This window comes from Rhinolophus hipposideros (assembly GCF_964194185.1).
Source record: "Rhinolophus hipposideros genome assembly, chromosome: 6".
Taxonomy (NCBI): Eukaryota; Metazoa; Chordata; class Mammalia; order Chiroptera; family Rhinolophidae; genus Rhinolophus; species Rhinolophus hipposideros.
This window is the reverse complement of record NC_138052.1, coordinates 82,194,786-82,209,866: the sequence shown is the minus strand read 5'-3', so window position 1 is coordinate 82,209,866 and position 15,081 is coordinate 82,194,786. Positions and strand designations below refer to the sequence as shown.

The 15,081-nt window shown below is 38.8% G+C and overlaps 1 protein-coding gene across 11 annotated transcripts in view; it reads left to right on the top strand.

Annotated features, from left to right (window-relative positions):
* The first annotated feature begins 339 nt into the window (after positions 1 to 339).
* The window catches only part of FN1 (fibronectin 1), a 69,032-nt gene continuing 54,290 nt past the window's right edge, over positions 340 to 15,081 (top strand). For 8 of the 11 annotated variants that reach the window (XM_081051282.1, XM_081051289.1, XM_081051288.1 and 5 more), the window contains exons 1-11: positions 340 to 738; positions 1,710 to 1,838; positions 2,757 to 2,894; positions 4,178 to 4,309; positions 5,276 to 5,413; positions 7,595 to 7,753; positions 10,012 to 10,203; positions 10,981 to 11,160; positions 11,787 to 11,963; positions 13,059 to 13,211; positions 14,505 to 14,633. In XM_081051282.1, the coding sequence (XP_080907408.1) occupies positions 597 to 738; positions 1,710 to 1,838; positions 2,757 to 2,894; positions 4,178 to 4,309; positions 5,276 to 5,413; positions 7,595 to 7,753; positions 10,012 to 10,203; positions 10,981 to 11,160; positions 11,787 to 11,963; positions 13,059 to 13,211; positions 14,505 to 14,633 (1,669 nt within the window). In that variant the 5' untranslated portion in view covers positions 340 to 596. The remainder of the gene's footprint in view (positions 739 to 1,709; positions 1,839 to 2,756; positions 2,895 to 4,177; positions 4,310 to 5,275; positions 5,414 to 7,594; positions 7,754 to 10,011; positions 10,204 to 10,980; positions 11,161 to 11,786; positions 11,964 to 13,058; positions 13,212 to 14,504; positions 14,634 to 15,081) is intronic. The other 3 variants (XM_081051286.1, XM_081051283.1, XM_081051280.1) reach the window with 1 other exon arrangement.

The following is a 15,081-nucleotide window of genomic DNA, read 5'->3' as shown; positions in this document are numbered from 1 at the left end:
AGAACTCCAGCCCCTCCCTTTCCTCCCTCTCTACCCTTTTCCAGCCGCTTCCCATCCCTCCCCCCTCAGCCCTAAAAAAGTTGGACGACCGCAAAGGAAACCGAAAAAAAGTTTTCTAGCCCCAATCCTGGCGGGCGATCAGCATCTCTTTTGTTCGCGGCGAACCCACAGTCCCCCTTACGTCACCCGGAGCCCCAGCCAATCGGATCGCAGTCGGCGGCGGCGGCGGCGAGAGGAGGGTGGAGGGAGTCGGACCGGTCCCTCCTCCCCGACGCCCTGGGCCTCGCGGGGGGCGGGAGGGGACCGTCCCATATAAACCCAAGCTGTCCGGGCTCGGCCGCCCGCGCCGGCTGCGCTGTACCGTGGGAGGAGAGGGAAGCCCAGGCGCGAGCCGGGACTTGCAGCCACTTCTCTTTCGTCCTTTCCTTCCCCTCTGTCCCTCTACCCTTCCCTTTCCCCACCCTCTGACCCCTACCTTCGTGGAGGCTTCCACCCAGGAGGCACTGGAAGGGACTCCTCCCGCAGGTTGCGAAGGGAACCAAATTTGGTGGCCACTTGCCTCCCGGTGACGGCATCTCTCCCCGCACGGTCTCAAGATGCTCGGGGGTCCGGGCCCCGGGTTGCTGCTGCTGGGCGTCCTGTCCCTGGGGATAGCGGAGCCTGGAGCCTCGAGGAGCAAGAGGCAGGCTCAGCAAATCATTCAGCCCCAGTCCCCGTTGGCTGTCAGCCAAAGCAAGCGTGAGTATTGACCGCGGGGCTGAAATAAGCTGTTGCAGGGATGCGACCAGAAAGCCAGCCGAAGTTGTGACTGAAGTTTTGCGCGCGCGCGCGTGTGTGGAGTGTGTGCACGCCTGAATGGGAGAAACTGGCTGTGGACACAAAAGGGTCTTGGTTTGAGAAGGCTGGTTCTGAGGGCCTAGGACAAGATAAAACACTGGAGGATAGGGGCTCTGCGATGTCCTGCCGTGCTCTTAACAACTCTCTTAGGTCGTCCTCCTGTGGATTCATTGAAACTTGTCTTTATGGAGAAAAAGAATGTGCACTTTTGAATTCTCAGTTGGGCTTCGTGTGGTCCTTCCTATTTTTTGTGGTACTAAGTAACTGGTTAAATATTTTCAAAGTGGTGGGGGGAAGAAGGTGGCTCCATAGCTATGTTGTTCCTTACTAATTCGAAAGAGGTGATTAAATTCAGATGGCCTGGGGGCCCTTCAGGCCTTTTAGGACACTTCTCTAAGAACCCAGATTGGAATTTGTCTTGCAGTTTTCCAAAGACACACCCTCCCTTTGCCTTGGCTAAAGGAAGCTGCTTAAAGTTGCCCTCTTGACTTATTACCCCAGCAGAGTATTGAAGTTCCTTTCTTATTTTAAAATGTAATTCCAGTTATCTGTTCTTCAAAATGTTTCCACTGCTTTGATGTAGACCCCTGGCCAGATGGAAATGACATCATTGGATAACATTTAGCTAAGTTAAAAGAAAAGGGGGAAAAGAATACCTAAATATATACATGTATAAATTGTGGCAAACTCTCTAGCTAGTTTCTATAGCTACATTTTAGTGGACTTTTGCTTTTAATTTTCCTAGTGCTCTGACGATTAATTTATTTTTCTGTATTTGTTGCTTAGGCTCATCAATTTAGTTGTGCACGAAAATTCTATACTTTGGGAAAAGGGGCAATGCAAATGTAATGTTTCCCTTCAATGATTTACAGCTGGTTGTTTTGACAATGGGAATCACTATCATATAAACCAACAATGGGAACGCACCTACCTGGGCAACACCTTGGTTTGTACCTGTTATGGAGGGAGCCGTGGCTTTAACTGTGAGAGTAAACCTGAAGGTAAGTGGTGGGGAGCCTGGTAGTTAGCATCTTGTAATAAATGGAAAAATGCATCTTGTAATAAATGGAAAAATGGTGCTTGTTAATTAAACTTAGCATTAGTAGTAAAAATACATACACCATTTTCCAATAGAATGATCTGTCATTTCCTCTTTAAAACGTTTAATAACTGCTTTCTTCTTTAAAACAAAAGGACAAATGTATCCCCAAGTCGTTCTTTCTTGTTTTACTCTCCCAAAGGTTTTGATGAGAAAATAAAAGATTTTCCAAAAACACTTGCTTATAAATTTTATTAATTGGAAAGTAATTGCAAATCTTAAACTGTAAGATTATGGGCCAGAAAACACTTCAGGCACTGTATTGTAAAATGAATGTTATTTTTTACACAAAACCACTTCAAAGTTCCTTTGTGACCATCGATAAGTTTCTTCATTCCTTTGTGACCATCGATATGTTTCTTATAAATTATAGCAACTTCTACAGAGAAGCACAGATGAGGCTAAAATGGAAACAGTAGGATTAACAAATGACTGTGCCTGGTGGGGGTAGGGCTCGTCAAATTGTTTGCTTTTTATGTGGACCTTGGTTTGTCTTTCTGAGTCAGAGATACGAATCTGAAGCCCTTCCTTCACACATCTGGCCGATCCTAATGGAGTGCTTCATATGGGTTTTTCTTAAGGGCCTGAGAATCCTTTACAATAGAAATTAATTTACAGAAAATTAGAGAACTTGTCAAAGTTCAAAAGCTGAGGTTTATTGGCATCTACGATAAAATCTAGGTCTCCCACTTCAATTTTTAAAAATTCCTGTTGTACTGTGCTACTCATAAAATGGAAAAGTGAGTTTTCCTTCGAATGAGTTAATGGGATAGAAAAGCTTTTACATATGTGAGGCTCATGTGGACTTTCCTTCTCTCAGCCGAAGAGACTTGCTTTGACAAGTACACTGGGAACACTTACCGGGTGGGCGACACTTACGAGCGCCCTAAAGACTCCATGATCTGGGACTGTACCTGCATTGGAGCTGGGCGAAGGAGAATAAGCTGCACCATTGCAAGTAAGAAAGACATTCTGTAAAATGATGGTAAAATATCGTACATGTGAATTTCTCCATTGCTGTCGCCGTCACTTTCTGTTATCCATGTTCGGATATTCCTAACTTGGGGATTTACCCCAGGTGACTAGTTACTCTCATGTCGTCACCCAACTTGTTCCTGTGCTTCTGGAAGATGGCGCTGAGCACAGGTAGAATCAGTGTGTAGTCTGTGTGGGTTTAAGAGTGTGTCTGTCTGTGTAAACATAGGATAATCAAAGTGGATCTCCTAGGTTCCAGTACGACATACGTGCTTAGAGGCATCTTCGAGCCAGACAGATCATGTGATTATCTGCAGTAACTGGGAAGATGGTCGTGAAGAGTGAATTAGCCATTGTACAGACTGCTCTGCTTGTCCACAATGCGAACAACTCTTGCATCGCACAGAAACAGTCTGGTTTCTTTGTGACCAATAGTTTACACCCAGGAAGAGGATCTCTCTATTCCCAGGGAGAATATGAAATGATTAGTCTAATAATGTTTCCAGAGTACTTTGGGGACTGGGTTGATTCATGAATCCTAGTTTAGCTCAGGCACTCTTTCCAGTATGATTCACTGTGTTACCAATAGATTCTATTAATATAGCATTTATTATTATTTTTTAATCCATCCTTTAAGGATAAGTCACTTTAAAGGCTTCTGTCCAAAAGAACAAGTCAGTCGCTTGTCAATAGGCGCAATCAGCCTTCCCCATACTTGATGCCAGGGTTTATCCAAGTTTATTGGCAAATCTTAAGTCAGTGGTCCATAGTATTTACAATCTAGTGGACAGTTTAGCCTTTGGATGTGCCATTGTGTTTAACAGCCTAGAAAAGTACCCAGATTTCCACACTTGATATGTGTACATCTATTGCTTTCTGCCGAAATGACATTTCTAATCTGGGATAAAATATAGACTCTCTACACTCCTGAAAGCTGAAATACTATATGCGATATGGCTTTTTCACTGAATTAGTCTCGGGCTTAACCTACTATGTACAAGTGGAGGCCATGCCTACCAACATTACTTTTCTGCTTTAGGACCCAATTTCCTGTAATCCCTCTGGGGAACCAGGATTTATGATCTTTTTCTTTGCCATTCAATTTTCTCTGTGGTTTCTCATTGTGCTTAAACAAAACATTTAATCAAGTGACCCCAAGTGACCAGAACTATTTTCTGTGTCTTTACTTTGGCTAACCTAAGTACCTTATTCTTTTAAAAAAATATTTCCTGTCCCACTTTAACATTCACTTTTTATCTTGAACAGACCGCTGCCATGAAGGGGGTCAGTCCTACAAGATTGGCGACACTTGGAGGAGACCACATGAGACTGGTGGTTACATGTTAGAGTGTGTGTGTCTTGGTAATGGGAAAGGAGAATGGACCTGCAAGCCCATAGGTGGGTGACTCTCAGGGATACATAAGGGGTGGGAATGCAGTCAAAGGTGGGATTGAACCAAAATCTGCATGGACAAGAGATCTGAATTCCAATTCAAAAGTAATGAAATGGGAATTTTATTTTAAATAATGAAATGTTTTATAATCCATAGTCTTAAGGAATCAGTTCAGAAAGTATTCACCTTGTATGAAGTCTTAATTTTGTTTCAGAAGCACAAGATAGAGTTGAAAGATTTAGGAAGAGATCATTTCTTTTGTCTAATATCTGATCTCAGGCTTTTCCTTGGTCAAGATAGAAATTATTTAAAAGAAAAAAATATGATACTTTTGACTTTTTTTTATTGGGACACACTGGACTGAAACACAAAATTGTGTGTGCTCTGTCAAACCTTAATAAGTTTTTTTTTTCTTTTTTAAATAAAAAATTGTTGAGTTTTGTTTGGTCTCAATCCTCAGTTGAGCTCTGTAGATAGAAATCTAAAAGTTTCTGGTTATAAATTTTACTCTATTTCTTGTTCTCCAATTGAGAAGCTTTTATTTTGCTTTGCATTATTGTATTTGTTTTTACAGAAATCCAATTTTTAAATGCTTTCTGGTCATTTTTTTTTTAGGTATTTATAATTGGTTATTCAAAATTAGATTGGAATTTTGCATAGTCTCCCACAGACTGGATACATACATAGATCTTTTTCACTTAAAATACTGGTGTGAAGAAGAACGGTGCTAGCTGAAACTACACAGTCCATGTACTTATTAGGGGAACAGAATGTCTGCCTGCCAACTCGACTTGAGCTTTCTTTCTCTTTGGTTACTTACAGTGTGCTTAGTTACAGGGCATGTCTTTCTTTTTGAACAGAGTACCACTTAAAAAAATGTGGCTGGATTTTTGCTTACACAATACACTTTAAATTACAGGGAGGCTGCACAATTTAAAGTAACCCCTTTTTTCCTCCACATTTTCCTACAGCTGAGAAATGTTTTGATCATGCTGCTGGGACTTCTTACGTTGTTGGGGAAACCTGGGAAAAGCCCTATCAAGGGTGGATGATGGTGGACTGTACTTGTCTGGGAGAAGGCAGTGGGCGCATCACCTGTACCTCTAGAAGTACGTTTTAGGTCTTTGTGTTAAAATGAGTCCAGGTATTGTTTTCTGAATTCCTCAGTGTAATGTGATGTCACTTAAAACACACCCAATACACCAATGTGCTTTGGTAACTTTTGGATTTCAAGAAGTCCCTAACCAACTTGTGATGCTTCTTCAAAGAAGACTAAATTAAAACAAAACCAAACAAAAACTTAGTTCAATAAGGACTTAGACCATCAGCTACTAAGAAAAAGCCTTGACATCCATTTAAATGCCAACTGGACTATGGACATGAAGATTAGTTGCAAATGCTTATCTAAATCATGGCTGAAACATTTTCCCAAGTATTAAGAACAAAGATCATTAGAATAACATGCAAATGAATCTTTGGGCCTGTGGGTACTGTTGGCATAAATTGGAGCAAAGCTCTAAAGTTTTAGGTTTCCGTTCATGTTTCAAATTTAAATAAGATATATACATAAGCAACACTGATGAAAATAAAAAGTAATTATCCCATTGGTTAAAATTATGTGTCTATTCTGGGCTTAAAGAGAGCATCTCTTACCCAAAGCTCCGAAATAGGCTTATTAGTCCTATAAAGAAGCTGGTCCTAAGGCCCTGAGATTGCCCTGAGGCCTTCCTTCTTTGTCGTCTTAGAGGTTCAAGACTTCTTTTTTTGAAACTTCAAACTAATAGCAACCATAGAGTTTGTTGAAGCAAAATAACCATTAGCTATTAGTGTTATGAATAAATTTAAAGTCAAATCTAAATATTTTCTTGCCTAAAATATTTCACCATCTTAAAATGTTTATCATCCAAACGTGAACTCTTTGCTAACAAAAAACGAAAGTCTCTCATGGCAAGTGATAACAATTCTGACCAAATCCTTCCCAGAAACTAGCTGGCTCATTAGATCTTTTGCTTTTAAAATGTTGTGATGATCATCAGACTTGCAAGACCTTGGTAGCAATGTTTTAATTTAAGACAAATTAGATGTCTGACTCAGACTCTTATCTATTATTTAAAACTCTTCCAACAGCAAGTTGGGAAAAGTTTCTCAAAGAAAAGTCATTTATTTTATAAAATTTTGTTAAGTCCCTACTTTGCACAAGATGGTAAAGGGATTCAAAAGTGAATTGGACGTCAGTCTTCAAAGAGCACTTAGTAAGTAGGTCAGGGAGAAGAAAAAGTTTTTTATATTCATCTTCTACAAAGCTCAATATTAAGGGCTGTGAAACAAATACTGAAAATAGTGCCTATGAAGATTCAGGGGAAGATAATACTTTTAGCTGGGGATTTGGAAAAAAGCAATAACCCGTCATGGTATGTTTATTCAAACCTCCATTCTGATGTAAGGTGAATGTGGGTGTGTATTTAGGTGCATTTACATCAGCTGTCTATTTTTTTTCTTACCCAAAGCAGTGATTTTCTGATTCACTAATCAAATCTGCCACAGTCACATTGTAACTTATGGGCAAAGCCGTATTATAATTGAAACAATGTATTTGCCAGATAATTGAAAACATAGACTATTCGTGATTTAGTTATAAATTATAATTTCACTTTAATAATCCCACTTTTCCATTGGAGAGTTAACACTGAGCAATTCAAAAGAGGTCCTTTTTGTTAGTGATGTCAAACAGGTGCGTGTAGGAGGAAGAAGAGACCATTTCAGTCAAAGAAGTTGGTTGTCTCCTGTATTTTTCACATAACTAATGAAGAAAGAGATGCGGCTACCTTTTCACAGCTTCTTTGGGGCAATTGCGGTTGACCTTTTGAAACCTACTAGCCTCTTTTTTGTTTCTATTTTTCTATAGAAAGTCCTCTATTGAAAGGCAGGTCGTATACAGTAATTACTGGGAGAGCCTGAGAAGGAAAAAGCAGGGAGATAGAAAGCCAGAGAATAAATTTGGTCAAAGGAGCAACGTGAAAACTATAAAAAAATAAAACGAATGAAAGATGACAGAAAAGTATTTTGGCAAACAGAGAAGTGGAACTAGACTAAATCATACGGCTTTCTTTCTCTGTAGCAAATATAACCCATTTTTTGGAAGTTTAACGTGTGTGGCACCACAGCTGAATATAAACATATTACCAAAAAATAGCTTGCCAAGCTTTACTAGATTCTTTCTTTAGGTTTGAATTGAGTGTTTGGCAAACTTGACCTGGTCTACATATTTAAACTATTCCTTTCAAACACAGATAGATGCAATGATCAAGACACTAGGACATCCTATAGAATTGGAGATACCTGGAGCAAGAAGGATAATCGCGGGAACCTGCTCCAGTGCCTCTGCACAGGCAACGGCAGAGGGGAGTGGAAGTGTGAAAGGCACTCGTCTCTGCAGACCACATCCACCAGTAAGCCGCAGAAGGGGCGGGCTAGAAACAGGACAACGTTTCCAAAAACGTTTCTGCAAATCCATCTTTCCCTTGACATGCCATTTAAGGATGATTTGTAATGTTTCGGCTAGTAAGCTGAGTTCTTTTACAGAATGTTAGTTGCTAAAACTTTATTTAATGTTAAGTTTTAAATTTATATAAAAATGAAACAAAAATGGGTCTTAGGGAAAAAAAGCAGTTTTTTAGCCCCAAGAGGTCAAATTGATGTTTAAAAAAAATGCTAATATCATAAAACCTACGTAACTTATATATATATATATTTATTTATTTATTTATACATATATCATAAAATGTACATAATTTATGTATAGATAGATATAGGTCTATCTATATATGTACGTATGTAGCTACATACGTACATGTGTATATACATTTTATATGTCTAAAGTGTATGTTAATGGAAACGAGTTAGGATGAGTTATATGACTACTTGATTCTTCTAGAAAAGAGGAAAAAAGTACATTTGTTCTTTTTTCAGAATGGAATAGTTTTCTTTGTACTGACATTCAGCTCTTTTTGTAGAAAACAATCCTTTTTGTATGGTTTTCATGCTCTAGCAAACTTTGTTGCATTCCATAAAATAATGCATAAAATCATTTTCTTCATGTTTTGGCATTCACAATTTGAGAAATTCACTGGGGGCATAGAGGTGGAAATGAATGGAACAGTATCCATTCTTTTAAAAGGAAGTTTTAATTATTTCTGATATAAGAGAAAGATCTTTGCATTGTAGCCTCTTTGGTCAGAATCAGAAGAAAGAAATATGGCAGTCAAGGAAGCGTGTGTTCTTCTGTTATTATTCTTAATATGTTTTGATTAAGTTTTTACTACGTGATGTGCTAGCTGCCTAGCCTCTTAGCAATCAGACGTTTAGCTGAAAATATTAATTACTTGCTTGGATTTTTCTCCTCTTGATGAGTTTTTATCTTGCTCTGAGCACTTACAAAGGTAAGCAAGATTAGATTTCATAATATTTTTGAGTTATTTGATTATTATCAGTAAAATTACTGCTAACCCAAAAAAGAAGCAATTGTAAACATCAAGCTACTGAAAGAGTTTAAAGAGGTGGTCTACATTAAATGGGGTAAGAATTAAATAAATGTTACCTATTTTTATTACTATACTAATATTGTACCGAAAAGTTTCCTTATTCAAAAAAGTCTGAGAAACCCTGGATCAAACAAAATAGAATCTACATTTACAGGATCTTTATGTTCATTTGCATTCTGACTCTCCCAGGTGGACTGTACGAATGCAGATGCCTTATTTCCCCAATATGTGTGATCTTGGGAACCATTGTCTGTGAAGTACCTTGGGGTTCTAGTGTCCAGCATCATTTAGGGAGATGCTGAATTCAGTTTGCCAGTCATTCTAGCATCAGTTCTGACTCTACCCCGCTGTGGGCCTGGCTTTCAGGAGAACAGATTTCCAAAAGTTTGAAGAAAAGAGTGTCACCGTTTGTCTTACCTTGAAAGGAAAGGCGTTTTAAGAAGATTGCCTGGTTTTAGAAAAAAATGCAACAGATTCACAAATAATCCTGAGGACAAACAAAATGTAGAAGGAAGGGCAACTTTTTGAGAATCCAGTATGGCTGCCTAGGGCACCCTCTGATGAGCCCAGAGTTACACAGATGGCAAGAGGTCTGCTACAGAATGGCAGGGACTTCTCAAAACAAGGTCAGGAAGAGAAATGCCCAGATATATTGCGCTTATGGAAGCTACTAAGAGAGGAAAGATGAGGTGGACCATTCCAGGTGAAGAGAAAAGCATGAGAGTAGTACAGGGTACATAAGGGAATGATGAGTAGCTGAGTGAGAACAAGGCATAGAGCAAGGAAGGAAGTGGTTAGAAGTGAGCTGGAATGAAGGTAAATGTGAAGGATTGTGAAGGCATGGACCATGAGCTTCCTGGATTGAGTAAGGAGTTGTTGAAGGTATCTGCTCTATTGAGTGGAGGAATAATGTCTGTGATTTTAGAACATAATCCCAGAAGCTCCATATGAGCTGGAAGGTGGAGACTATTTGGTAGACTTTGTGGATTATTTCGTAGGCTGAATGTCAAAACGAATACAGAATGGGAGGGACGTTGCTTTCCAGTTCCAGGTCAGTAACCATATGGATTTTAGAATGATCTGTATGGCACCCTAAAGATCCTGACTTCAGGAAATAATTATTTTCTCTTGTCCAACTTTGTGACTTTCCTTTCTCATGCCCTTAGGATCTAGCACCATCACAGACGTCCGAATGGCCATTTACCAGCCCCAGCCTCACCCCCAGCCTGCCCCATACGGTCACTGTGTCACAGACAGTGGTGTCATTTATTCAGTGGGGATGCAGTGGCTGAAGACACAAGGAAATAAGCAGATGCTTTGCACTTGCTTGGGCAATGGAGTCAGCTGCCAAGAGACAGGTCTGCATTGTCTTTTCAAAAAATAGTACTGATAACTTTTTTAAAATTAGGTTTTGAAAGTCAATACATTCATTTACCCCCAAAAATGTAAAACGATTAAACAAAGAGGAAAATCTTATACTCTTACCACTTGTGATAATAGCCCGGATTAACCTTTGATATATTTTCTTTCAATCTTTTTAATCTGTCTACTTTCTTTTCTGTAATGAGGATTAAACTGTTCTGTATTATCTTTCTTTGTCTAAAATTTTGTTACAAGAGCACTGCGTTCTGAGTAACTATAATCATCCATATTTTATACTCCAAATCGCAGATTTCTAGAGCCTTGTGATGTAAACTTCCTTCGACAACCTAATGCATCCTTCTTGGCTATAAAAGTAATAGTCAGTAACTATAGCAACAATAATTGGTGCACTTGACTTTTCCCCTAGAATAACCTCATGTATTAGTGCTTATGCCACCAACAGAGTCATGCATATGTCTCCATTACCCTCTGAGCAGCATGCTTAATTAACCTGCATGAATATAACTTTAGAAATGGAGAAACTGAGGCATGGTAGCAGAGATGGTAACAAAGGACGTCAGCAGAGGAAACAGGCGTGGCTCTAGCCACAGAAGACATGGCTTCCTGAGTAATGCATTTTGACTGACATTAACCAGATAATCATCTGTATTTGCAGCATAAACTCAGTCTCTCATTTAAGGTATAAATAAGCGACTACCGGTGGCAGATAAATGCAGCTCTGTTTGCTGAGACCCTTTTGGTTATGCTTGCAGCTGTAACACAAACTTATGGTGGCAATTCAAATGGGGAGCCATGTGTCTTACCATTCACCTACAATGGCAGAACTTTCTACTCCTGCACCACAGAAGGGCGACAGGATGGACACCTCTGGTGCAGCACGACTTCCAATTATGAGCAAGACCAGAAATATTCTTTCTGTACAGACCATACTGGTGAGTATCCCCAGGAGGAAACACAGCAGTGAGAAAGAACTATCTCTCACGCCTTATGTTTGTTAGCCTAGCAAGCTAGCCATTAATCTTAAGGCTACGCAAGGAATACCACTTTTCTTCAGTCTAGACCCCAGAGACATGGAGTTAACTCTGGAGTTAAAGATCCTTCCATGGTCCACAGTACCCTTGGGAAGTGACACCAAGGGAAAAGCCCTCCAATTCATTTATTTCTGACACATGGGGATTATGATGTAACTAAATATACTTGTATATTAAAACTATGTAATCTCATGGGGCTGAAGAATACATAGAATGGATGCCTGAGTGTTTTTGCTTCTCTTCTGGTTAAAAAACTGTGTTTTATTCAATGTGACTATTTAATTTGGGTGAGGAAAGTGGCTGGGAAAATGAGAGTGAAAATTGGATTTACGTCTATTTTGAAGCTGAAGGTAAATATGCTAGAGAAGCTTAGAACTATATTATCAGACATCTTATATTCTGACACAGATTCTGTAAATTAGCTGCAGAAACCTGGCTATCAGAACATTTCTGTAGTAATTCCCCGTTGTACATTGGAAAGCGCAGTTGTAATTTTTTTCCTCCTATCTGTGTATTATTATGGGCAGTTTTGGTACAAACTCGAGGTGGAAATTCCAATGGTGCCTTGTGCCACTTCCCCTTCCTGTACAACAACCACAACTACACTGACTGTACCTCTGAGGGCAGGAGAGACAACATGAAATGGTGTGGCACCACACAGAACTATGATGCTGACCAGAAGTTTGGATTCTGCCCCATGGCTGGTAAGGAGAAGCCCTTGTAGACAATCACTTATGAAGTAAGACAGAAGAGTGTCCACTTTACTCCTGCTTTACCCATTAAGACTTAATTTTGAGATAGCAAAAAGCTTTATGTTATATATATATATATATATATATATATATATATATATACATATATATTAATTATAGAATTATTTATATAACTTTAAAATCCCATCGATATGATTTAATGTCCAAAAATATATAAATATACTAAAGAATACTTTTTAAAATGTCTGGACATTTACATTTTGCACAGGCTTGTCTTTTGTAAAGGGCATACAACTGAGTAGCTTAAAATATTTCAAAGGTAACTAACTGCAATAGTCACAGACCTACAATATTTACACATGATTTCGGTTTAGCTGGCATAAGCGTATCACTTATTAAATACCAAAATGACCAAAACTTTGTTTTTTGACAAGTAAGAGATCTTTTTTTTAAGGGTGGGTGGAGTGGAGGGGCTCTAGTTTATATGGATGGAGAAAAGGGTACCGATATCTTTTATTTGTTTTCAAATTTCAAGAACGTCATAGATTACCTTTGATTTTTCCAGTTGTAGAAACAAGAACCTGTGTGTTGTGCATTGTCAAGTAGGACTGTGAAGCAACGAAACATAAGAAGAAAACTATTTACACATCCTTTTATTTCTCTCATTTCAACAAAAGAGAATTTTGGACTCAAATGGGAAATGCGCTTTAGTTTACAATTCTACCCATAAACATAGTTTCCCTTTGAGCTAGAATAACCTAGAACTACAAAAAGTTATGGGACAGTAGTCACGTCCAGGGTTCTAGAACAATGCCAACCCTTTATGTGAATGTGTAGGTATCCTCATGGTTTAACCTCCCCTAATCCTTCCTGTAATTATTCCCTACAACATATCTTACCTTTGGACTATGTTTTCCTCTCTGATGCTCCAAACTCAACACATCTAGAACAGCACTGACATTTCTTTGAGGCACATAAGACTTCTTTCTAAGTGAGAGATAATCAAAGTGGACTGATGATGTTGTATACCTTTTTAGATCTGATGATCCTTTATCAAGTGTACATTTCTCATCTGTCTCCAAACAGCCCATGAAGAAATCTGTACAACCAATGAAGGGGTCATGTATCGCATTGGAGATCAATGGGATAAACAGCATGACATGGGCCACATGATGAGGTGCACGTGTGTGGGGAATGGTCGTGGGGAATGGACCTGTGTCGCCTACTCCCAGCTCCGAGGTATGCTTACTTATTCATGAAAACATATGAGAGGACAAAGGGTAAGGGAGGCAGACTTTTATGTGAAAACTTGTACTTTACCAAAAGCAGAAGAAATATACAATACCACTCCATCATTTTTACTGTGCTGGGTAAGTTTCACATTTTAGACAGCCAGTTAAGAAAAGCTGGCACAACAATTCTAAGATTCTGAAACATTTCCAGGATGTAAGTACTTAGGCTGAGCCAAAAAGTTGACTTCAAAGGCTAGAACACCAGCATTTGATCCTTTTAGCATTTAGTTATGCCAGTGGATTCATGTCTAGAAATGATTGGATAATTTCTGTAAAGAAAAGAGACTTTGCTATTCTAAAGTCAGATCCTTGCAGATCTGAATTTAAGAAGACAAAACACCTAGAGAGACCAATTTCTTTTGTTGAGATCAGTTTTTCCCCTTGGGACCCAAGTATATAATATAGGGATATTGATTTATTGGAACTATTTGGGTTTTTCTATTTCTTTGATGTGAAAAGTAAGATTTAGGTAGAACTCTGAACTAATACATGGGTCATGTAGCTAGCGTGTTGACCTTGGCCTGAACTTGTTCTTTTGTAGAGAACATTTTTGTGTGTTCAATGAGTAAGACAGCAGTAATAATAATTATATGTGATGTTGCAGAGATGAAAGGGATCCTAGGTAGGCACACGGACCGACTCCTCATTTTGCAGATGAAGGAGGTTACCCAAAGAGAGAAAGCAGTATTCTCAGGATCTCCCTGTCAGAGAGTTAAGAACAGAGTTGGCATAATTTTTTTATCTTTACAAATGCCACAGATTTCATTTTATTTCCCAAATCCAAATATCTCCCCACCTCCACCATTTCAGAGATCTGACCATCACACCATGCTGGGTGCTAGATGAATATGTTTAATCTTCCTCCAATTTATTATAAAAAGCAGATATCTAAAGAGCATTATAAACTAAGCAAAAACTTTTCCAAAAGTAAGACATGTATATTCATTCAAAAATTGGTTTTCCACAAGAAGGGGTATTTTATCACATTCTTTAGGGGTAGATATTTTGACCTCTGTCATTTATTTACAAGTTTCTGAGACAGAATTATTGTGTGTGCAATAGTTGTATTACTGACTAAGCTGTGAAAAAATATTTATTCTATGCCAGAATAAATTGTTTTCATGGGAGGTGTTGATAATTTAGTGGAAGGAACTCTGTAGTTTGGAAAGCATAGCTTTTTAAAATTTCATCAGTGAAACTTAAAAAATGTTTTCCACCCACTTCACTGTTTCTTAAATAGATCAATGCATTGTCGATGACATCACTTATAATGTGAACGATACATTTCACAAACGTCATGAAGAGGGACACATGCTGAATTGTACCTGCTTCGGTCAGGGCCGGGGCAGATGGAAGTGCGATCCCATTGGTAAGTTGCTTTGTCTCTAGATGGATTTGGCCACTGAGAGTAGTTAGAGAGTTTCAAATCAGGAGAGCTATTTGATGTTACATGATTGAAGTTGGATCCAGACTTTGATCAGTGGCTTTCAAAGAGCTCGGCAAAGTCTTTCTTTTAATCCTGGACCAATATATAATTTTGATATTGGTAGTCATGTATTTTTGCCGAATCTGGTGACAAATGCAGATTTATTTTAATGAAATAAAATACATTCTTTGGTTCTGAATCATAAAGATAGTCCATGTCATGAGAGAGAACTTTCCTTTGCTGACTGTGCAATTATATGGGCAAACGATTTTGCCAGTAAATACCTCCCTCCAAATACTTTATTTTTCTTGGCTGCCCTTTATAATAGATCTAAGCAAATAGTGAAGGTTGAGCTTTAGAAGAACTGTGTTACCAGCTTTAAGGTAATCCA